Genomic DNA, 23,190 nt, shown 5'->3' with positions numbered 1-23,190 from the left:
TACTTTATGGGCTATTATGTCAAGGATCTGTGCTACCCTGAATGTGTACAGAAAAATTATTGTCATAAGCAAAACTGGTCGGGGTTTTTTTTTTATGTACTTTAAATGTAAGTAAACCTAGGAAAAATATATGACATCATTTCTAATTGCCTTGTATTTTTAAGATGCCTTCATTTTTGAAAAGAACTACTACACACCATTTATTTTTTAAAATGGGTGATGCCCCACCTTTTGATATATGCATTCTTGTATTTTCCAGTGTAAGTTTCATGCCATTATTAATTGCTGTATTAAGCACTAGTATACCTTTATGTTATAGAAGTTTAAATATAGGTTGTTCTTAAAAGACAGACATCGGTTAACCTTCCTGTATAGCATACACATGCATTTTCACACACTCTCTCTCTCTTTTTAAAGGGATCCTTCTCCCTGGAATGCCGGTGGAGTACTGTGTCTTACTCAATACTGGGAGTGCGGCGCCTCTCTCCTCCTCTGTGGGTCAGCGTCAGTCCTCCCTGCTGGAAAATTTGGCTCCATTCACACAGTATGAGATAAGGATACAAGCCTGTCAGAATGGTGAATGTCTTTTAGATACTTGTTCTGGGCATTTACTAAAAAAAGTATTTAAAAAAAAATAGAAGAGGAAGGAAGAGCTTCTCAATTCAAATACAAAGACTAACATTTCATTTCTTATGTGTACTGAACTATTTACCCAGAAAATTCAGAGCTTGATATTGAGTGGAGCATTATGTATTTCTGCGCATTAAATCATGAATATTTAAATATAGTAAAATAGTGGTTTTGCAAAGTCTTATTTTATAAGTCTCTTTAAAAGAGTAAAAAACACCTAGATCACAAAGGAATCTTTGGTAATATAAAACAAATTGGTATTACAAAAATGTCATAGAAAATATAGTCACCTTGGTTCTATTTAAATTTTATTCAAGAGGGGCTGGTGGAAAAGGGGACATTATTTAGAAGGTGAGTTACACCCCAATGATTTGTAGATATTTTAAAGTACTCCCCTGACCTGTATCTCATGGACATAAACTATCACCTTGAGTTTTGTGGCTTAGACTAGTGGTCAGTGAAATCATCATCTATCTGTGTGGTCTTCAGGAAGGGCCTCTCTTACTCCCTTCCTTCAAATGTCACATATTATATAACACTCAGTTGCTAAGAGGAGAAAAGGTGTAACTCATATCAGAGTAGAGTATTACTTCATCTTAGATGAAAGAAATGTAGCAATATTCTATTCAGCATGTAGTTGGAACTCCTACATTCCATATCCCTTAGGAATGTCTGTTTTCAGATAAATAACTAGTTCCCACAGAATTGGTTAGGACTAGGGGTCGGTGGCTTTGCTCTGTCTCATTCTAAAAATGTTACTCAGTTTTCCCACTTCTCTCTACAAACCAGACCAAGGCATTTTGGTTTGAAGGGTATTGATCCTGAGTCAGCCTTCAGCAATTCAACATAGAAATAGCTTTAAATGAATATTCTCTTGATTTACTATCAAGTTTCTACATCTCTATGTTTCTAAAACTATGCTATGATCTTCCAATATCATTTGATTCTTGTATGTTCAGGGACAGTCATTATTTTAAACTATTGGTAAAAAGAAAAAAAGATATTAAGAGCATATAAGATATTTAGGTCAAACACTTAAGAAATTCAAGCACATTATCACTTTGTGGCTAGAATGACTACAGTAATCTAGGGAAACTTCAGCTTATAGACAAGCATAAGCTCTATTGTCTATGCCTGCTTAAAGATGTGGTTAATTCATGGATTTTCCAAAAACGGTTCTCTCTTTAAATATTCAAATTCTATAGAGATTTACAGTAATAGTCTAAAATGTGTGTAGAATATGTATATGAAAGTTCAGATAAAATGAGTCTCATGATATCCTGACCCTCATATATATATATCTTTTCCCTTCTTGATAAATGACTAAAGGTCTTGATGGGTTTTTTTTCAAGGGAGTTGTGGAGTAAGCACTAAGATGTTTGTTAAAACATCGGAAGCAGCCCCAATGGATCTAAGTCCACCCACTCTTAAGGCCCTGGGTTCTGCTTGCATAGAGGTAACGTGGCTGCCACCTAAAAAACCAAACGGGGTCATTGCCAGCTACTTCATTTACAGGTAACCTGACTCTTGCTATTATTTTTAATGATGCAAGAATGTGCACTATTCCAGGGCTGTAGAATCAAATCCATTTCCAGTTTCCATAAGGGAAAGGATGGAAATTTATATTTTGGAGCACCTACAAAGGAGAGGAATTGTTCTGAAATGTTACACATTATGCCAGTGGGGAAAAAACCTCCACTACTGTGCGCCATTTTTGCTTAAGCCCTGTTTGAAAGATGAGACCTCATACGCACTGCGCCATCCCACTAATGGAGTGGTAGAGCATCCTCTAGAGCAGTGACTTCAGGGGCTCCCTGAAGAGAGAACACAGTCATCCTAGAGGAGGAACCAGATCTGGGAAAGGAGTTCTCATATTTCCCATCACCGACCTTGTTGGAGTTAGAAAGGCTTTGCCTCACCCTCCAAAGATGGGGATGTTCACAGGCACAAAGCATGGCTCAGTTGTGAGGTCTCCTGTTTAATGAGTTCCCACTCAGCTGCCTGAGGGTGTTAATGCAGCAGCAGGATTGATTATGTGTGTCCACCAAAAATAAAGGAGTGAGAAAGAGGGGAGGGGGGGAGAGGAGAAGAAGAGAGAGCATGAGGAGAGGAAGGATGTGAGAGAGAGAGAGATGGAGACCACGGGCATTTTGTGTTGAAGGTTATTGCACAACCTGATCGGGTCTTCACCTGATCAATGTGGATATAGCTTTAAGCTCAAATCTTCTTTAAATAGCCTGACCAGGCAGTGGTGCAGTGGATAGAGTGTCGAACTAGGATGCGGAGGACCCAAGTTCGAGACCCCGAGGTCACCAGCTTGAGCGCCGACTAATCTGGTTTGAGCAGAAGCTCACCAGCTTGGACCCAAGGTTGCTGGCTCGAGCAAGGGGTCACTCAGTCTGCTGTAGCCCCACGGTCAAGGCACATGTGAGAAAGCAATCAACAAACAACTAAGGTGTCCCAACGAAAAACTAATGATTGATACTTCTCATCTCTCTCTGTTCCTGTCTGTCTGTCCCTATCTATCTATCTCTCTGTCTCTGTAAAAAAAAAAAAAAAAAAAAAAAAAAAAAAAAAAAAAAAAAAAAAAAAAACTTCTTTAAATAAATAATGAATAATGAGAAAGAGGAGAGGGAGGGAGACAGAGGAGAAATGAGGGAAGAAGAGAAAAAGAATGGGGGTAATGGGGTGGGGATGGGGTAGGAAGATTAAAACAAAAACAGAGTCAAGGAGATGAATCACTTGTCAGCCAAGGGCTTTTTGCCTGTCTGTCTGTCTGTCTGTCTGATTTTGTTCAGGCTGCTGTAGCAAATATACCCGACACTGTGTGGCTTATGAACCACAAGCACTTACTAATACTCTTCTAGATCTGAGACCAAGGTGCTGGTGAACTCAGTCTCTCATGAGCGCCCCCTTCTGGCTTATAGAAGGCAGTCATTTCACCGTGTCTTCACCTGGTGGAAGCAGCCAGGGAGCTCTGTGGGGTCCCTTTTATTGGGACACCAATTGCATTGATGAGGGCCCACCCTCATGACTTGGTCACCTCCCAAAGGCTCCACCTCCTAACTCCATCCTTTTGGGGGTTAGGATTTAACATATGAATTCAGGAGAGGGGGCACAACTGGTCTGACCATAGCACTGTCTAAGACAGAGAAAGCAGACTTAAACAGTTTATAGATTGAAAACTCCATTCCAAAAGCAACGTCTTTACATCAGGCATACAGAGCACAACATTTTTTTCTCAAATTCCCATCCTCACTGCAACATCCTTAGTCTCTCCAGTGGCCGTGCACCTTCCCTTGTGAGGCCCAATGCCTCACAAGGTTCAGAGCAGTCCTCAGTGATGAGCCAAGAGCTTGTCGGAAAATGACGAAAGGAAAAAGTATTACTGCGTTTCTGGTTATGCAGGTGGGAAGTGCCGAAAATGCGCAAGCCAAATTTCTTCTCAGCAAACATTAATTTGAGGAATAATATTTCTGATTTGAATACACACGTACCTGTAAAAATGGCTAATGTGACTCTACACTTGACACTAAGTACATTCGCGGGGGCTCTAAAATGCCCATCCTCTTGGAATAGTTTTCTTTCATCTACTTAATGCTAATTGCATGAGAAAACCACATCCAATTCCTATTCTGAATCGAGGGAAATAAAGGATCTGTTATAAACCAGGATGTGGCTTCACTCTGTTGGTTTTGTAAATAAAGCTCGTGATTATGGTGACAATTCCACGGCAGCTATGGAGAGGGAAAACAGGAACTAGAATGCAGAAAGCCTGCTTCAATGAAAAATACTGTAAATTGAATTTGACAGCATTTGATGGCATTTGATTATTCTAGTCACAGCCAAACAATGATATAAAGAGTAATATGAAACAGAATGTGTTACTGCCTAGCCGACTCAAAAGCAATAAACCTTCCTCCAATGTGACACAATCACTTCACAATCATAATTGTAGCCTGTTTGATACCTCTGAGTACAGGAGAAGGGCACTGACTGACATAGATACATTTTGTTTTTTATTTAAACTGAAATGAAGATGGCGCACTGGGGCTCCAGATACAATCATTATATTCACCTCCATAGGCATGAATCATTCGGTGCTTATTCCAGCTGAAGTTTAAATGTGCTTAGACAACAACAATATCAAATTTTTCTTAGATAGCTGCAAAAAAAAATCAGAAATTTGTAAGGACAGGAATGGTCTGTAGGCATAGAGTTCTTTTTCATTCTGGGACGCTGTCGGGCCCTTTCTGGAGTTAGGGCTGCACACGTGCAGCGTTTCTGGGGATGTGATGGCATGTAATTCCCACCTCACCATCGGCCTCCTCTTTCTTCCGTCGCCACCAGAGGAAATGCGCTTGAGCTCAAACCCAAGATGGGGGTAGTTGGCTCATGCAGATATTTTCATTACATTGCAGGATAACAACTTGCCAGTGCCATTTTGAAAAAGTGTGTCACTCTGTTCTCTGCAACCCTTCCCCAAATCATTTCTCCTCAGTAACTCTCTTCTGTTGTTAACGATATTACCCTAGCAGAAAGGATCGGATCGGTCCCAATAGAGATAGATTATGACTTAAAAAAAAAAACAAAACTATAACCCAGTATGGACAGGGTATTAGGGTGTTATTGTGATTGCTTCTATTTAGTTTACCTGGCAATCTGAGACAGTCGTCCCGCTTTATCCAAGTGTGTATGTTTCAAGACCCCTCCCAAGGATGCCTGAAACCACAGGTAGTCCCAAACCTTATATATATATATATATATATATATATATATAGGTGTACTGTAGTTTTCACACCATAAGAAGTACTTTTTTTCCCCCAGAAGTGGAGGGGGAAATGCCCGTGCATCTTATGGAGCAAAAAATATGGTATTTTATTAAATATTTTAACACACCATTTGGTTCAGAATATTTTTTTTCTTATTTTCCTCCTTAAAACTCTGGTGATGTCTTATGGTCAGCTGCGTCTTATGGAGCGAAAAATACAGTATATATTTCCTATGTATACATACCCATGATAAAAGGTTATATACTACATTAAGACAACATATGCGTGAACACCTTTTCAAATATGTAGTTCCTTAGTTTTAATACTTTTTATTTGTTTTCTATTTAGAGCTAAGCGGTATTAAATTAACTCCAGTTGGAAATGTGTATTAGTGAAGTATCTCCCAAATGAGCTTGAGCATCGCACAACCATTTGGCTAGTCAGAGAGAGCTTAAAATGTGATTTCCTTGACATAGACTGCTCGGGAGGAAACATTGCCAGTTAAATGAGAAGTTGAAGCCGAAATCTTAAATACATTAGGAATAATTGTGGTCTACTCCACATCTTCTGCTCAGAGTTCATTCAGACATAAAGCTTTTCTGTTTTGTAATACCACAGATGAACCAGTTACTTCACCGTAGTATTAATTTATTAAATATTCAATTATGATAAAAAATACCTACCCAGGCTGCATTCTTTCATTTTATTGATGAATAAAACTTAAGGCCAACATAATGCTCAACCCCCCTTACATAGTATAGATTTTTAAATTTCACACCTTCGGGCAATTTTTTATTTTTTTGTAAGAATGTCAGTTTTATGACAACTAAGGCTATGTGAGGACTCGGGAGAGTTTAATAAAAAATTAATTGAATTGTCATAGGAAGGTTAAAGCCAGACAAAATGGAAAATGTTATTTCCCCATAGAAGTTCATGTGTTAAGTTTGCTGTACAATGTGCCTAGCAAACACCTTTGGAAAAATTAAAAAAAAAAAAAACTCAATGAGAGGAGACCTTGGCAGTGAGCCCTGTGGTTCTCATTAGAACGGACCCACCCCCCCAATGACAAACCTGGTACCCAGTATCTGCTTTAGGTACAAAGGCCAAACCTCACAAACCTACACTGAGTGCAGAATCAGGCCCATGCGTGGCAGCGAGGAGTAATGAGGTGGGTTGCCAGATAGTAATGGCCGGTCACTGAGGAGGTAGCTGGGAAGCCTCTCTTGCCTCCAGCAGGAAACTTGTCATTGTTCCTACATAGGTCACAGTGATTTATCAACTTGAGGATCATCAGACTCCCAGAGCCAAAGATTTTAAATATCCTGCCTTTTTGTGAAAGGTTCCGTCATTTACTCCGTCTTAATAGCCCCTTCTGTTTTGATGGTTAATCTGACATGGCAGTATGTGAACATGCCAGCATATGAAGAGTGTGTTAATTAACTGCCCCTCATGGCCTAGACATACTGATTTATTCATCAGCCTCTTCTCAATCAGGAACTAAGGTAAGGAAGAAGAGTTCCTCTCTTGGATACATGCATTCCCAACCTAGAAGTCTACCCTGATAGGGAAAAAAGGAGCTAATAGACATGCAGCAGACATGTAGAAAAGCCAAGACATTCTGTGCCATTCATCTGGAAAAACACATTAACATGTCCTGGGCTCAAGCCCTGGGAACAGAGAAGTAAACCAACCACACGTCCTCGGGAATGTCCCCATCTGGCCAAGTCTGCATTGTGATTTTACATCTGATTGAGCAAATAATGTCACAAGTGAAACATCAGATAATCGGGGCCGTCTCAACCATGGACCATTTCATTTCTCTTACTTAGATGTTTAATGCGCTAGATATTGAGTACCTAAGAGTGTGTGTGGGCTCTGGTTATGCTCTCAATAGATCTAAAAGTGGAACTGAACAATCCCCTTCTCAGACAGTCAAGAGAATGTTTTTTGAGTATATTCTGCATTTCACTGGGTTTCAGAGAAGATATCTAAGAGGAATGTGACTTTGGCCCTTTAATGATCTCTAGAATAAATTCCTATTATATGACTGATCATGTTATTTTCATTAATTTGCATCTGGTTCTATTTCTCTACATGGTGAGTCCATCTTTTTACTTCTCTGCCCCTGGTACAGAGCTCGGTGTTTAGTACATGTTCAATAAAAGGTGTGTTGATGAATACAAAGAAAAAATGGCCCTTACTTTGAAGGGTTATTGTTTAATTCAAGAAGAGAAAATTCAAATAAAGACATATAAGTGGCATGCAAGAAGTGGCTTTAAAACACTTTGAAGGTATTAGACACGCATGTAGAACAGCCTTGTGCTGGGTAGAGGGGAAGAAGAACCGTGGGGTCACCCCCCTTACAGTTCTTCATCCTTCGGTGTGCTGACTGGGCTTTGTCACACGTGATCACGTGATCCCTGGAGAAGCAGAGGGCCAGCCTCACCACACAAACACTTTCAAGTCTCTCCCTTCCCAATATTTGTGAGTGTCCCACTGGCCACAGACAGTCACATGGCCAAGCTCAGAGTGAGTTTAGGAGATTAGCAAAATGATGTGGACATGGGGAGATTTAAACCAGTGGGACCCTTACTGCCATCCATTCACCGTAGAAGGGAAGAGCTCCCAGCAGCATCGTCTCCTGATTGTTATAGCATGTGCCACTTGTGAAAAAAAGTAAAACCCCAGTATAACTGCATGTGCACACTCACATTCCTATACATCAACATAGATTCAGAAACTATAAAAAAAAGTGTCAATAGTACTCACATATGTGGTTCTGTATTTTTTTTTATTTTAATTTCTAATGCTCTTTCAATTTTTAATGTTTTATATTGCATGGGTAGCTTTTTTTTTAAGAAGAAGGTCTGGAAGTTAATACAAGAAAATGTGATTATGGGTGATGTCTCACTTTTTAAGATTAGCAAAATATGTATAAATATATAGAAATATAAAATACGTAAATATATGTACATATATAGATGTATCTGCAAACCTGAGCTTGCCGTGTGCCACTGTCACTGAGCGCCTTCTTGGTTTCCTTCCAGACGTCCTGCAGGCATTGGCGAGGAGTCCCTGGTGTTTGTCTGGTCCGAAGGAGCCCTTGAATTCACCGACGCCGCAGACACTCTACAGCCTTTCACTCGCTACGAGTACCAGGTCAGCGCCCACAACTCCCGGGGCTCTGTGCAGAGCCTATGGGCATCTGCACAGACGCTGGAGGCCCCGCCCCAGGATCTGCAGGCACCCTGGGCTCAGGCCACCAGCGCCCACTCGGTTCTGTTAAACTGGACGAGGCCAGACTCTCCCAACAGTGTTGTCTCCTGGTACCGCGTGTTCTACCGAGAGAGACCAGAGGACCCGACAGTGAGCGTCTCTACCGTGCATGCTTTCACAGTACCGGTGAGTACCAAGAAAACGAGAGATGCTTACATCATCTGGCAGAGATGGAAAGTTCACCTTTTTTACCCAATTTACCATTGTTTTCCCCACTTAGTGGTTAAATACATGAAAATATTTCACATGTGAAAAGATGCAGTATGGTCGATGGGACAAGATGCTGAAATACATATAAGAGATATTGGAAACCAGTTTAAAGACCAGTCACCTCAAGCAAATCAGTGAATCTCTCTTCACCTGGTTTCTAAATCCATTAAATGGGAATATTAAAGGTGTTTCTCTATAACTCATGGGGATAAGGCTCAGATAAAATTAGATTGAAATTTAATTTTATTTTTTCTTAAAGAGCCATTTATAACCCACCTCCTTATCTAGATAGGCATATTGATATAGGCAGATATAGGGATTATGTGAATGAAATAGTCTCACCCATAACAGATAGGTAGAGAAATAGATATCTCTAGCTAGATACAGATATGTGATATGATTGGCTCTTTGAGGAAGAAGAAAATTAAATTTCTAGATATAGCTCTCTAGCTGTGTAAGTATAGATATGGATATCACATGCACTGTAGCTTATAGGTGATTTTTCTGGGTTGGCTTCCCTCTGGCCTATAACACAACTTAATTCAGCTCACCAGGCATCTCCTGGAGGTCTCTTCATGCCTGACATGGCCTCACCTTCTACAGGAGCTACAGAAGCAGGAAGGTCCTTGTTTAAGGGCCTTATCTTGTATCATATTGCAGAAAGAGTCAGAGAAGTGGTGGACTACAACCTGTAACATCTGTCACACCGAGGCCCAGATCCCATACTCAGCAACTGCTCGCTATAACCACAGTGCAGGAGGGAACCCTCAGACCAGAAGTGTTAAGCACAGCACTGCCCTGGGAGGCAGGCAGAAAGCCCTCCCACTGAAGAGACAATAGAGCTCTGTGGTCTTAGGAGTTAAGGATGTATGGTTTTCAAAATGTGCCAAGCCTGACCAGGCGGTGGCGCAGTGGATAGAGCGTCGGACTGGGACCCGGAGGACCCAGGTTCGAAACCCTGAGGTCACCAGCTTGAATGTAGGCTCATCTGGTTTGAGCAAGGCTCACCAGCTTGAGCCCAAGGTCACTGGCTTGAACAAGGGGTCCCTTGGTCTGCTGTAGCCCCCCAGTCAAGGCACATATGAGAAAGCTATCATTGAGAAACTAAGGTGCTGCAACAAACAATTGATGCTTCTCATCTCTCCCTTCCTGTCTGTCTGTCCTTATCAGACCCTCTCTCTGTCACAAAATAAATAAATAAATAAATAAATAAATAAATAAATAAATAAATAAATATGCCATGATCTTACTAACTCTGGAAACCCCTCACAAATGAGGAAAAAAGAAAAAAGAGAAAAAAGAAAGACCAAACCATGTTTTTATGATCCCAGTTTCAGGGCTCAGTTTCCACCATGGTTCTCTTATAGAGCATAACATTTACCCAAATGAGTAAGTAATACCAGGCAAAAGTATTTTAATGAAACTCCAAGAGACTCCTTGTAAATGGAGACTTTAAAGCACCGAGTTTCATCACAGTCCTATGTTTAATTTTTCTGTATGACTCAGAAATAAGCAACATGTGAATAGAAGACATAATATTTTTCAAGTCTTTCTTTTTGAATTGGTCCTCTACTTTTTATTTGACATTTAATTATCTTTATATATCAGGATCTCTTATGCCACATCTTCTAAATCCTTCATTAGAAGCGTGAGAAGCAGTGTTCTTTAGTGCGGAAAGTCCCTGTTAGTCGATATGTGGCCCATCAGCAAATATATTACTCCTCACCATAGCCTTGGAACCCATGTTCTAAATTTCTACCCTGAAAGCGAACACTGAAATGCAAAGTAGAAATACTTAACAAGAGTTTTCTGGATGAGACAACTCAAGTTAAATGCATTTTATTGAAGGTGCCAATGCAATGGTCAAACCTCTGACTTTTGAAAATATGGTCAATCAGGGGCCTGAGCATAAAACATTGAAACTCCCAAAACCGTTCTATTGGAATCCCTTGTGAAACAGTCTCTAAGTCACCCCTTCCTAGCCGGTTTCATTTGACAGCATAAGATTTGAAAAATATATGAACTCTGTCTTTTTTTAATCTGCTAAGTTCTATTTTTGTTACACTAAAAAAGTTTCTAAAAAAGAAGAAGGCCTGTAGCCCCAAGTTTTAAGCTCCCCAGGGCCTTTTGTCCAGGGGTCCTCCTGTTAGATCTCCTACTCTAACAGCCTGGTCAGTATTGCTTCTAAGGGTTAATCTTTGCAATCCAAAGAAAATAGCTAGGGTAATGAAGAAACAATAATATTACAGCATACTGTCTTTGAATATGAGAGAGAAAAAGAGAGAGAGTGTGTGTGTTTGCATATGTATGTGTGGGTTTTCAAAGCATCTCCCCAAAATCTGGATTTGGGGCCCTGAGAACCCCAAGAGAAGACTTCATTAGGTTAACCAGGAAAAGTTCTGTTTGAGCTTTGTAAACAATCAAGGACATCTTCCAGAAAATAATTGGGTCAGTCTTCAAACATTCTGGTCAGTGAGTCAAGTTTTCATTGCAGGAGTCCTCTATGACTCTTGATGGATAGCCATCTTTAAAAAAGCAATCAGAAAAATTACTGCCTTTGAGTTTCATCCTTTTGAACATTCCCAAAAGAATGTGTTCAACCTTTTTGTTGTCTTTGTTGTTAAAGTATCTAAAGGAGGAGGCTCTGCCACTTAATTTCACTTCCTCGCCAGACCCCTCCTCCTGTAATTCAGGTCCATCTCTTCCTAATCGAAACAGCATGACTCTTCTGTGTTAGTACAATGAACCTTCAGGGTCAAGAACAGATTACTGACAAGTCAATCCAATTTGGCAAATAGCCATTGAGTACTATATTCAATATGCCAATACTCAATTCTACACTCAAGTACATTTATGAAGTCTCCCCTGAGACTAGGTCTTTGGGCAGAGCCGAGACTGGGTCATCAAGCCTGAGAGGTAGATCATCACTGCGGGGCATTGGGGTTGCCACGTTTCTTTGCTTCTGAGTTTCTGCTGCTCATGTTTTGTGGATTACCTTTTAAATCTTTCTCTGACTGCCTTCCTGGCTCCACTGGCCATCTTCCCTCATTCCTCTACCAGCTAACCATCTTCCCTGTCTCCTTCCATGTCTGTGCGAGCCATAGGATGTCTTCCAGCTTTCATTTCATAGAGGGCTTTGGCTGAAATCCTCCAAAGCAAAGAAACGGTATTTTCGATTTGAGAGATACAGAATCTGTCCTCACAATTGCAGGGTTCTAGTTCAGTCCACAAGTGCTCTCCTTTAGTCTCTTGTTTACTGGGACCCCATCTCTGCACCAGGGGCCACCAACATGCTGCCAGTAGTTCAGTGTCATCACTAGCTTGTCCCAAAGTGCCCCTACCCAGAGTTGTTCACCGACAGGAGGACGTTGCTGGGAGAGCCACATAAGACAGATGCAGTGGATGCAGGAGTCCTCCGGCGGTGGCGGTAGGTGGAGAGAGAACTGGTGGTGGGGGCCCTCCGTGGGGCTGCAGAGCATCTGTGCTGGCAGGGGCAGGAGCAGCGCCGCAGCAGGAGACTGTGGGCTTGACTGTATCACAGCCTCTCTCCAAAACCCATGAAAAGTTTCATCTTTTGGACCTGAGCAGCTTCTCCTTAGAGGAAGAGAGGGAGAGATCTAGCTTCCTACAGTCTTTTCGGACCCATGCCCACCACTAGTGAAGACAGGCCTTAGCTAGAAGTCCTCAAACCCCCTTCCCAGTTAGGTCTGTGATGAACTGTGCAATGTCAAGATCCGAGACACTGCATTTAGCCTCCCTTGGCACACACGCACGTGCAAGTTCCACGGTGGTGTTTGCGGAGTACACTCCCGGCGAGCGTGGCCACCCTGCTGCCACCATTACAATCTGTTAGCTTTACTTCCCTGCCACCTGACATGGTGCCGGCAGAAATAACCTGGGATTTAAAGACGAAGGTGGTTTACCTGTCAGTCTGTGCTCTACGTATATCCCATCTACCGCCCGGGGTCATAAAACATAAAAACCGAGCCCAGCTCCTGCATTTGCCCAGCACCCTGGATGGGAGCTGGCTGGGCTTCACCCCATGTGTAGAATCAAGCCTGCAGGGCTGATGGGTAAGCAAATTGTATGGGTCACTAAAAACTGGCTTTCAGTCTGGAAATAAAATCCAGAATTACAAACTCCAGTCTCTAGATTCTGGTTGCCAAACTCCCTTGCCCAATGTCAAGGAGGAGGTAGGTATTCAAGCTTTCCTTGTGTGGCTGCCTCCAGTTTCCTTACCATTAAGTAGGTGTGTGCTTGGGCAGGGGAGGGAAGTGAGATACTTTATCATTGCCATGTTCTGGAGAGTTTTGAGTACACTGGTAAGTTCGTTTTTAATTCTGTTATTATTTAGGCTCCGTATGATGTAAAATATTATTGCTCTTTACAGATGATCTGAAATTAGTTGTAGCTCTTAAAATTGGATGGTACTTAGCCTTTTCTCCCAGATCTACTTCTGAGACAATGTTCTAGGAGATGTAGCTAGCTAAAAAGACTATCTTTCCAAAATGAAGAAGAGATTTGTAATAAAAACAATTAGCATAAATGTCTGTTATCATAAATGTCTGAGATTACTTTCACATTTTGTATTATGAGATAACTGTGTCATTCTTTCTTTTCTGTGAAAGAGTGTCCATCTCCCCTTTCATACCAATATCCCCAATTTCTTCATGTTGTTCTCTTGGCTACCCCTAAGATACTGTACTACTTATCTCATGAGGCTGTTGTGAGGGCTAAAGGAATTAACGCATCTGCAAAGGACTAGCAACTGTCAGTGGCCATATAAAGAGGCAGCAAACACTTAGATGTTTTCCTGTCTGGGTTAACAGAGGCTGGAGGAAGTGAGCAAATGTAGGAAAAGGTTACAGTCTGTGTAGGGGACTGATATGGTCAGGAATGCAGCACCTTACGCTGCAGATACGCCGAGCCTTCTTCGCCTAGCAATGGAATGCAGAGCTTGTTTCTCTAAACGCTTTCTGATGCTAGGCTCTTCATTTCCAGGGATTTTCTCAAGTACTGGATTAGGTTTTATTTCTTCTCTTAAGTCATCTGGGACAAGACTGTGCTTTTCGTCTCTGTGAGGTTTAGTGCTGCCCTCTCCCCTTGGACCTGCCTAGCCCTCTAAGAACCCTGCGCAGACTGGTTCCACCCAGATGTAGCTGTGTCCACCTATCGTGACACTCCTGGGCCCTGCCCACTCCCTGAAATCAGGGATCACATCAGCCAACCATGAGGGCTTTCAGACACACACAGCCCGTATCAAACTGATTCTGCCAAATTGGCATCTACCTACGTCACTAATGCCCAAGAGAAGACTCTGTACAGAGGGACCGTTTGTTGGGAAACTGCCCTCTAACTCAAGTGTGTTGTTATCTTCTGGCCTTCACTGAACTGTAAGGAAACCCTTTCAGAACCCCCAAATCCCACAGCACCCCATTAAAACCATACACGAAAGTAAAACGAACTCGTTCCTACACTAACAGGGCCGGGCCGTAAATTCAGACTATATGGCATGTAGTGGAGCCAGCACGCTGTACATGGCATGGAAGGGTAGGAGGTGACTGAACCACTGTGCTCTTGTCACAGGGGAAACTAGCCACTACCTGAGACAAGATGGCTGTCCCTGAAGTGCCCCGCTAGAGCCAAGAGATCATATCCTCCGCTCTGCAAGGGCTTCTGGGTGAGCGGGAATCAGACACAGATGACCAATTTTTTTATGGTTCACAGCCGATCAAAGTGAAAGTCAGCAGCTGTTCAGGACAAGTGACCACTGTAACGGCTGTAATATAACCTACTAAATAGAGAGGGAATTGCATTAGAGCAAGAGGTTAGCCGTGATTATCGGCAGGTGAGTGCTTTATTGAAGTTGAAAGACCATTAACATTGATAGAGTAATTATTTCAACTTGAAAGTAATTACCTTGATGGGTGATAACTTCTCTAGTGTTCCCAGATTTGATTGGGCCAAACAATTGTGAGCTCCTGAAGCCCAGAAAAATATTACAACAATGCTGTGATTTTTAAATGACTAAAACCACCGTGAGGATATTTTAATTATGCCGAACAGTGAAAAGATTTTTGTCTTACACCAGCTAGTGACCTCTCATGTAGAGAGAGACATTGCTTTTTAATCCAAATGCAATGACCCACATGCAACACCTGTGAATACATATGTGCTAGGTTTGCTGATGAATCTTTTTATCTCAATATAATTTTGGGGGTGAAACGTCTTGTTAGGGCTGGAGCCAGTGGTTGCTCAGTTCAGACTGTATGTATTGTTGATTATCTCTACGACTGACAAGCCCCAGAAGAGCAGCTATCTTCTGTCTTCATCGCAGAAGATTTCTATCTGTATCAATTAAATATTTCAGTAAAATGACATCACAAACTTTAAAATTCTGGATGCCTTGGGCCATGGATCCCAGATTTCAGATTTCATTTAGTCATGCAGTTCACTTGTTGAAATAACTTTTTTGCTTGATGCTATAGCACTTCACCACAAACACACTGTTGTCAGTCAGGGTGTTCCTGTTTGTCCACACTGGACATCAGTAAACAAACAAGAGTGGAAACCCTGGGCTAGTGCTTCTCTGATCTCTCGTGCGTATATGAAAATGGCATATTATTTGCAATTGAGGACCTAGACACATAAAATCTCATGTGATGATCAAGACCAAGAAACAGTGTGGGACTCTTCCATTTATCAGCATTCACATCTTCCTCTCTTGAGAACCTGTTGTGCCCAGAAGCAACAGCAGATGCAAAGGAGGAAGGAATAGTCTCTTCTCTCTGGGACTGGTGGTGTTCTTAGAGCAAATAAGGAAAGAGACAAATGACAATATAATAAGCAATTATTGAGTCAGGCATAGGCATTGATTGTACTCATAAATATCTCAAAGAACCTCAGAGGACCTTAATTCACAACTCTGATTCCAAACAGAACCACTCACCCCGCAGAACTGCAAACCACTGACTGAGCGAGCACGGCATCATGACTCTTCGTCATGCTGTCAGGAAAGATGAATGTGACATCACCTCCGAGTTCCTGGATTATTCCTCAGACCTTTCTATCATCTTGGCAGGGTTTGATCAGATGATCAGCCAATGAATGACTGGCTTTACGGCAGCACGCCCTGGGAGTCTTTTCTCCTAATCAGCATCTCAGACTCTCCTAAGAGCAGAACAGGTTTCCACCTGTTGTCCAAGAGCCAGGAAGGGATGTTTCCCCAAACAGATCATGGGTTTCCTCCATCTCCTCATCTCTGCTCTGAACTCTTCTCCATCGATACTGTCACGGAGATTCTCTCTCTCAGAGAGAACAAGAGGCTAGAAATCCCAGCCAAGCCAGAACAGATTTGCTAACTGAAAAGCAAAAGGACTGATTTGAATTTGGGAAAAAACAGTCAAGATTTGAGGTGAAACCATTGGCGAAAGTGATAAGAATTTATGATTTGAATTGTAAATCCTTCTATTAAGCCAACCAGAGAGTTAAGGAATGTGACCAATCTGACATCACATGAGAGTTGTTAGCACGGAAGGCTCACCATGTGTCATATGCGGTTGGGCTAAAGATTGCATTAAGGAGCCCCTCAGGTCCTCTGAATTTAAAATAAGCGTAGTAACTCATTTTTAAACATTTTCTATGATACTTGGATTATTAAATACTCACATTACTAAATCAGAGAGTTTTAATCCATTCCCCCAAAAAGAAAAAGGTGCATTGTCTACCTCTGAACGATAATGGCCATGTCTAGATAGTAAAATCACAGTATATTTTTAATGGAGGTAAATGTTACTTCTTGACAAGACACAAGTAATGAATTTTATCATATAAAGTCTTATTGGGTGATTATGATCCTGAGTTTTATTTTTTTGCTAAAGCAATTACTAGTGTCATGGCTGGGTACCTGTGCCCATTAGTGGCTGGTTCTCTGTGTGTGTTTTTTTTAGGATGGTTATTGATCTCTTGCTGAGCTGAGAGTCAGGTTTTATGCCAGATAGCTTGATTAATGGGTTGGTTTCTATGAGTGGATTGAATGGGGATAGAAAGCCCGGGCAGGCTGCTCTGCCAACCCCAAATCCGTCAAGACGCATCGCTCATTATGAAACAGTTATCAAGGATACATGAAAAATTAATTGGGCTCAGTTTGATTCTGAAAAGAATCGGCTTTCTACTTGGCGGGCCCCCCCTCTACTCTTTCCAGATGTTGTGCACCAGCCCCTGGAGGGACAGCAAAGGGAGATGTATTAATACATTGTATTGATTAGATCAAGACCCCTGACAGTTATTTGTAGAGATACCATCTGGCTGCTGTTCCAATTCCTTCACCAAAAACAGGACGTGACATGTTATTAATCTCAACTCTCTAAGTATAGACAGTTGCCTTTTCTGCTAAACTGCATTTTACCATTCCGTGGGAGACAGAGGCAGGCCTGAAGGGTGCAGAAATTAAGGTTATTACACAAATTGAGCCATATGGTCCAAATATTTCAGCAAGAAAATTGCCAGGCAATAAAAATTGCTCCTGCCTTCCTAATGGTGTAAATTACAGTTTAACCACGGCTCTAATGATGTCCTTCTGCCGCGCTTAACTACTGTTACATGAAGGACATTGTTTTAAAAATATAAAAAACAAGTAAATGCCAGCAGCGTGTTTTACAATCTGTTAGCGTGTCATTAAGAACACTGTCAGAATTACACAAACAGAATGGCAGGCGACCCAGCATACAAAAGAACTCATAGGGAAGTAGAGACCGCCTTGAAAACTCTCTTTTTCGCCTCCGTAATGTCAAGAGCGCCATCCCCTCTGGAAGTTTTCGAAGGAGAACAGCCCTGTCTGGGTCTCGCTTCTCATGCTCTTGTCCTCGTGGGCCTATGTACACCTCATGTCCCAGGCAGGGGGATAGCTAACCAGTTCTAGATGAAATAGTGGCAGTAGACCCTTTCTCTGTTTCTGTTTTTGGGGGGAGACAGGATAACACTCCGTGGTCATCTTTTAAGAGTGATAAGTAGTATTAAAATGACAATTTCAGCAATCTTTCTGAAGAAACCAAACCTGCTGTGTGGGGCCTGATATTAATAGGAAGCTTATTTAAAAAAAAAATCAGCCTGACCGACCTGTGGCGGCGCAGTAGATAAAGCTTCAACCTAGAATGCTGATGTCGCTGGTTCGAAACCCCGGGCTTGCCTGGTCAAGGTACATATAGAAGTTGATGCTTCCTGCTTCTCCCCCTTATCTCTCTATCTCTCCTCTTCTTCTCACCCCTCCCTCTCCTTTCTGAAAAAATTTGAAAAAATAAAGTCTTAAAAAAAAATCATAAACCTTTGAGTGTGGCAGTAAAGACCAATAATATTTGAGGAAGACTACAACCCTTCACATGTTTTTGCACCAATTATTCCAAAACACTTTGACATTTCTTAAGAGATTTTTTTCCTTTTTTAAAAAAAGATTTTATTTATTTATTTTAGAGAGGAGAGAGAGAGAGAAGGGGGAGGAACAGGAAGCATCAACTCCCATATGTGCCTTGAACAGGCAAACCCGGGGTTTCGAACCAGCGATATCAGCGTTCTAGGTCGACGCTTTATCCACTGCACCACCACAGGCCAGGCAACACTTTGACATTTTTAAAAACAGCCATACAGGTCCTAAGATGTGAGGTTGTTCCCTGTGAAATTGTACAATCCCGGCAACCTTCCTGGCCTTCCAAGATGTTCGAGACATAGTTCAAGTTAAAAGTCTGCAGCAGGGTTTATTGTAATTTGATATATATGACATTTGAAGGAAAAACTACTTTTAATCCCCAATATGGAGATTTATCTTTAATTTAAGCACTTTTTTCTCACATCCCCAGAGGGAGAAAGCCTAAGGTATGGTTTGCCCTGTAAAACTTAAAACTTAAAAGAGGAGAGAAGAACAGGAAACAGAAATGGTACTATTTTGCATTCATACATTAATATTCATGAAGAGGAGTTATTATTTGCTCCTAGCACAAAGGCCAAGGTAGCCACTAGCTGTTGACTGAGACGTTTTCTGCCTAGAAAGCCCTTGCCCCAGGTCTCTGCGCCCACAGCTGACTTTCTTACTTCCTTCTGGTCTTGATCATGATGTCACCTTCTGTGACTCCAGGTGACAGTAAATCCAGGCTTTACTGGCCTACCTGGATACAGTTTCACATACACACCCAACTCGCGCCACACACACTTTTTATCCCCCTTCCCCGCCTTATTTTTCATTTTAATATCTAACATCATCTAGAAGTATACATTTTTGCTTATTTATCGTGTCTATTGTCTCTCTGTAACCAGAATGCAAGCCCCCTAAGGGCAAGGATTTTTACTTACTCTGGCCTCTCTATTCCCAGAGCCTGGACCAATACCACTTTTCAACAGGCTCTGGGAATTGTGTAGTAAATAAATACATTATTGATTGGATAAACTCTCTAATGAGCAAGCAACTTGCATTTTATTTCTTGTTCCCATTATTTTATTTTTGATTTTTTAATTGATTGATTTTAGAGAGAAGGGTATAGAGAAAGATCATAATTGCTTCAGTTTAGTTGTTCATTGCTTGCTTCTTGTATACATTGACTGGACAAGCCTGGGGTTTGAAACCCATGACCTCAGCATTCCAGGTAAATACTCTATCCACTGTGCCACCACAAGTCAGGCTACTTCTTGTTCCCATTGAAACTGTAGTCATAGTCTAGATTTTTTTTCACATTGTTTGTGAGTATAATATATCTAGCCTAAGAGAAGAACTATATGTCCACAGATAATTCATACTGTGGCTGAATCACTTCTACACTCTAATTTCAGTCTCTCAGCAGTTATTTGCTGATAGCTTTCTTGTGTGAGACAGATTTTGTACACTTGACACACGTCACCTCATCTCACCTTACTAACCTCTCTGTGAAGTGATTATTGCCTACAGTTTATTCATGAGGAAACAAAAGCTCAGAGAGGTTAAGTAACTTGCCCAGGGTTGCACAGTTTGTTGCAAAGCTGTGATTCAATTTCAGGTCTCTCTGCTTTAAAATCGGCCCTTTCCGCTACCCAGTGTTGCCCGTTGCATTCTCTGTCTCCGGGAAGCAAGATGCTAGTTACGAAAAGCTAAATATCAGTGAAAGCCACAAAGTAGAGTTCAATACAACAAAGCAAGAGATGCTGTGAAGATTGACATGATTGTCTGATACAAACAGAGAAAATAATTCTAAGAGATTGAAAGAATGAAAAGATCACTTAGACTGAAAAGTTACTGGAAGACTTGGGCATTGCTCTTGCCTTCAACAAGGTTTGGATCCATGCAGAAGCAGAGCAGAGAAGGAGACATTATCTTTTCCAGACAAAGAAATAGGGGTTTGATTTTAAAACGCCTGAGGGCAAGTCTCTGCTTCAGGAGATGGAGAAGGAAGGTGTTTCCAGCCTTTCCAATAAGTAGGCTGACATGAAAACTATTGTATTCTAAATATTCCCATCAGGTGTGTAGCAAAGCTGTCTGGTTTGGCGGCCAGCAGCTCTGGTCTGGGGGGAGGGCAGTAAACATGAATAAGGGACCAGCCCGGCACCGTCTCTCCTGTGCCTTGGCAAGGTTGGGACCGGTGACGCCCCCTCAGACCCTTGTGTCATTTCTGGTCTACGAGGAACTCACTATATACCTAAAATTAGCTCTCTAAATAGTGTGGCATACATTAAACTGTGACTGATTTTCTTCCTTTGTGACCTACCATGTCCCAGAAATATAACAATTAGCTCATCGAGGTCGAGCAGGGTCAGAACCTCAGGAGACCCCATCGATGTGTCCTTTCTGCCCAGAGGTACCTGGTCCTCCTGCCTCATTGCCGTGGCATCTTTCCCTGTAACCGAGTGATGATTATTTATTAGTGGAGTATATGCTTGTTATATCCAGGAATTAAAGTTGTTAGGGGCAGTGTGCATCCAGGTCCCCGAGGCTGGATGATCACATCTGTTAGAAATAAATCACTTTTATAAAAAAAAATTATATTAAGTCTCACAGACGGTCAAGAAATGGAGCGAGGGGAGGGAGGGGCGGATACGGCGAGGACGCTTGATTTTAAATCTTGTGAAATAGCATGTGGTCACTATGTTGTCAGCACATTCCGTCTTTAGACATCAACCCCTCTTTTTCCCTGCTTTGAACCCCAGGTGGCCAATTAACAGTATGGGCTACTTATTCATTACAAACTAGGCAGGATAAATTGAATGGTTGATTAGCTAATAAGAATTTTTAGCAAGAAGTAGAATGACGCATGTAGAGAGACCCCTCAAAAAAAACAAAATCTTTGGGGAATGCTAGGAAAAGTCTGGAGGAATTTTTCCTCTTCAACATATCTGCAGTTTCAACCAGAAGCAAGGAGATTTCATTGGGAGGGTTCTCCATAACAAATCTTCTTCCTACAATATGTCCTCTTTAATTCTCTTGATGTGGTTCTCCATAACAAATCTTCTTCCTACAATATGTCCTCTTTAATTCTCTTGATGTGGTTCCTTAGAGTTTTGTTCCTTCCTAAAGTCAAATGACAGTTTGTATTACTTTGAGCAATTGTTAGTTTCATTAGGCTGTTTCAATGCACCTTTTTACAAGAAGCAATACCATGTCTACAACCCAGCAAGTGAGAAGTCTGTGAACTCACTTAATCCTGTAAATACTCATTTTTTTAAATATTAAAGAACTTGAGATTATGTAAGGGCCTATCTGTATAATTAGAATTCTGTGAAAATGTAGGTATTAAACATATTGACTTGGGCATTCTCATTTTGTGGCCTAAACTAAAGATTATATACTTTTATAGATGTGACATTTGTTCCTGTGAGTCATGTTTCTCTCTCTCTCTCTCTCTCTCTCTTTCTCTCTCTCTCTTTCTCTCTCATTGCAAAACATATCTCAGAAAAGAAAGCTGGAAGAGACTGAGAGGGTTGGAGGGTTTTCTGAGTGATAGCATTGACCCATCCTCATGACTGGAGGATCTGTAGAAATGAATAGAGGTTTCCAGAAATATCAGATTCTGCACCCTTGCCTTCAAAGGTCCAAAAATATAGTGTTAATTCTCTTTGTGTCCTAACTTTTGAGTGACTAGTAGTTCTAGATCAGAAAATTAAGGCTCTACCCAAGTAGTATCTAAAAGAAACTCAATTCAATTTGACTGGGTATGCCTTTGAATGCCAAAGATGTCACTTTTAAAGTCACTACCTTGGTAGAGAACGTTTCTGTTGGAAATGACTTCAGTCCTGTTGTGTGTGTGGTCTCCTGGGTATTTGCATTATTGAGCCCTTAAGCCCAGTGCTCCATTCAGAAAGGCCAAACCCAGATCTTTCCACAAGGAGAGACCCTCTGCTGGATTTGTCTGTGTCCCACGTTACTGCTAAGAGCCAGACACCATGGGGGCACCGACCAAGGGAGCAGTTAAGATGCCCCTCAGCAAAGGTTTTTGGAAAATTCTTGCCTCTTCTCATGCTAGAATGATTGCAAGTGTGGAAGCGGCCACCATTCACCATCGTTTCCTCTTTATGGGGGTGTCATTGCACCCTGTTGGTGGATATGTCTGAGCCTTTCATGTGTCCCGCTTTGAAAGTGCCCAGATGGAGACAATGTGTTCTGGTTTGGATTGGGAAGCCCTCATTTTTCATGCTCTATAGTCGGCCTCGTTATCAGAGAGACGCGAGACAAGGGAAATTCTTCCATTTTTCAGCTCCTCTTCATCTGTTTCTAGTCACCCACGGTGAATGATGTACTTGCACAATTGTTCAGATGACAGTCACCATGATAACTGAACACCATGTTCCCTGGCTGGGGACCGCCCTATGTACGTAGCTCTCCACACCCCCAGCATAGCACCTTGCATGGTAACTGATTACTTGCAGTCTTGTAAGTAACATGGGAATGAGAAGCAGTGTAAATATTTTATACTTTGCCAAAACCACTTATATCTGTGTTGGTCTTCTTCACTTCAGTATTTTAAAGCTTAACAGAGAATTTAAATCCATTCAGCCTGAGAAAGAGTCAAAGACACTAATGAATACAGTGTTTCTGTAAAGTCATGGTACATTTTTGACCGGTCACAGGAAAGCAACAAAAGATGATAGAAATGTGAAATCTGCACAAAATAAAAGGGAAACCCTCCCAGTTTCTGTAGGATCATGTGGCAGCCTGTATGCATGCGCAGATGATGACGTAACACCATGTATACAGCAGAGCAGCCCACAGCCATGCCAGGCAAGATGTCGACGGTACAGAGGAAAGTTCAGTGTGTTCTGTGGCTCGCTAAATTCAAATCCGTGACCAAAG

The 23,190-nt window shown here is 41.6% G+C and overlaps 1 protein-coding gene across 1 annotated transcript in view; it reads left to right on the top strand.

Annotated features, from left to right (window-relative positions):
• USH2A (usherin) overlaps positions 1–23,190 on the top strand; it is a 538,690-nt gene that overhangs the window by 462,436 nt on the left and 53,064 nt on the right. Inside the window, exons 59-61 of the mRNA XM_066379924.1 lie at positions 418–576; positions 1,983–2,145; positions 8,450–8,804. Coding sequence (XP_066236021.1) covers positions 418–576; positions 1,983–2,145; positions 8,450–8,804 — 677 coding nt within the window. The remainder of the gene's footprint in view (positions 1–417; positions 577–1,982; positions 2,146–8,449; positions 8,805–23,190) is intronic.

Source organism: Saccopteryx leptura, chromosome 1, assembly GCF_036850995.1.
Source record: "Saccopteryx leptura isolate mSacLep1 chromosome 1, mSacLep1_pri_phased_curated, whole genome shotgun sequence".
Lineage (NCBI taxonomy): Eukaryota > Metazoa > Chordata > Mammalia > Chiroptera > Emballonuridae > Saccopteryx > Saccopteryx leptura.
The sequence above is the reverse complement of the archived record's forward strand: the minus strand, read 5'-3'. Positions and strand labels throughout refer to the sequence as shown.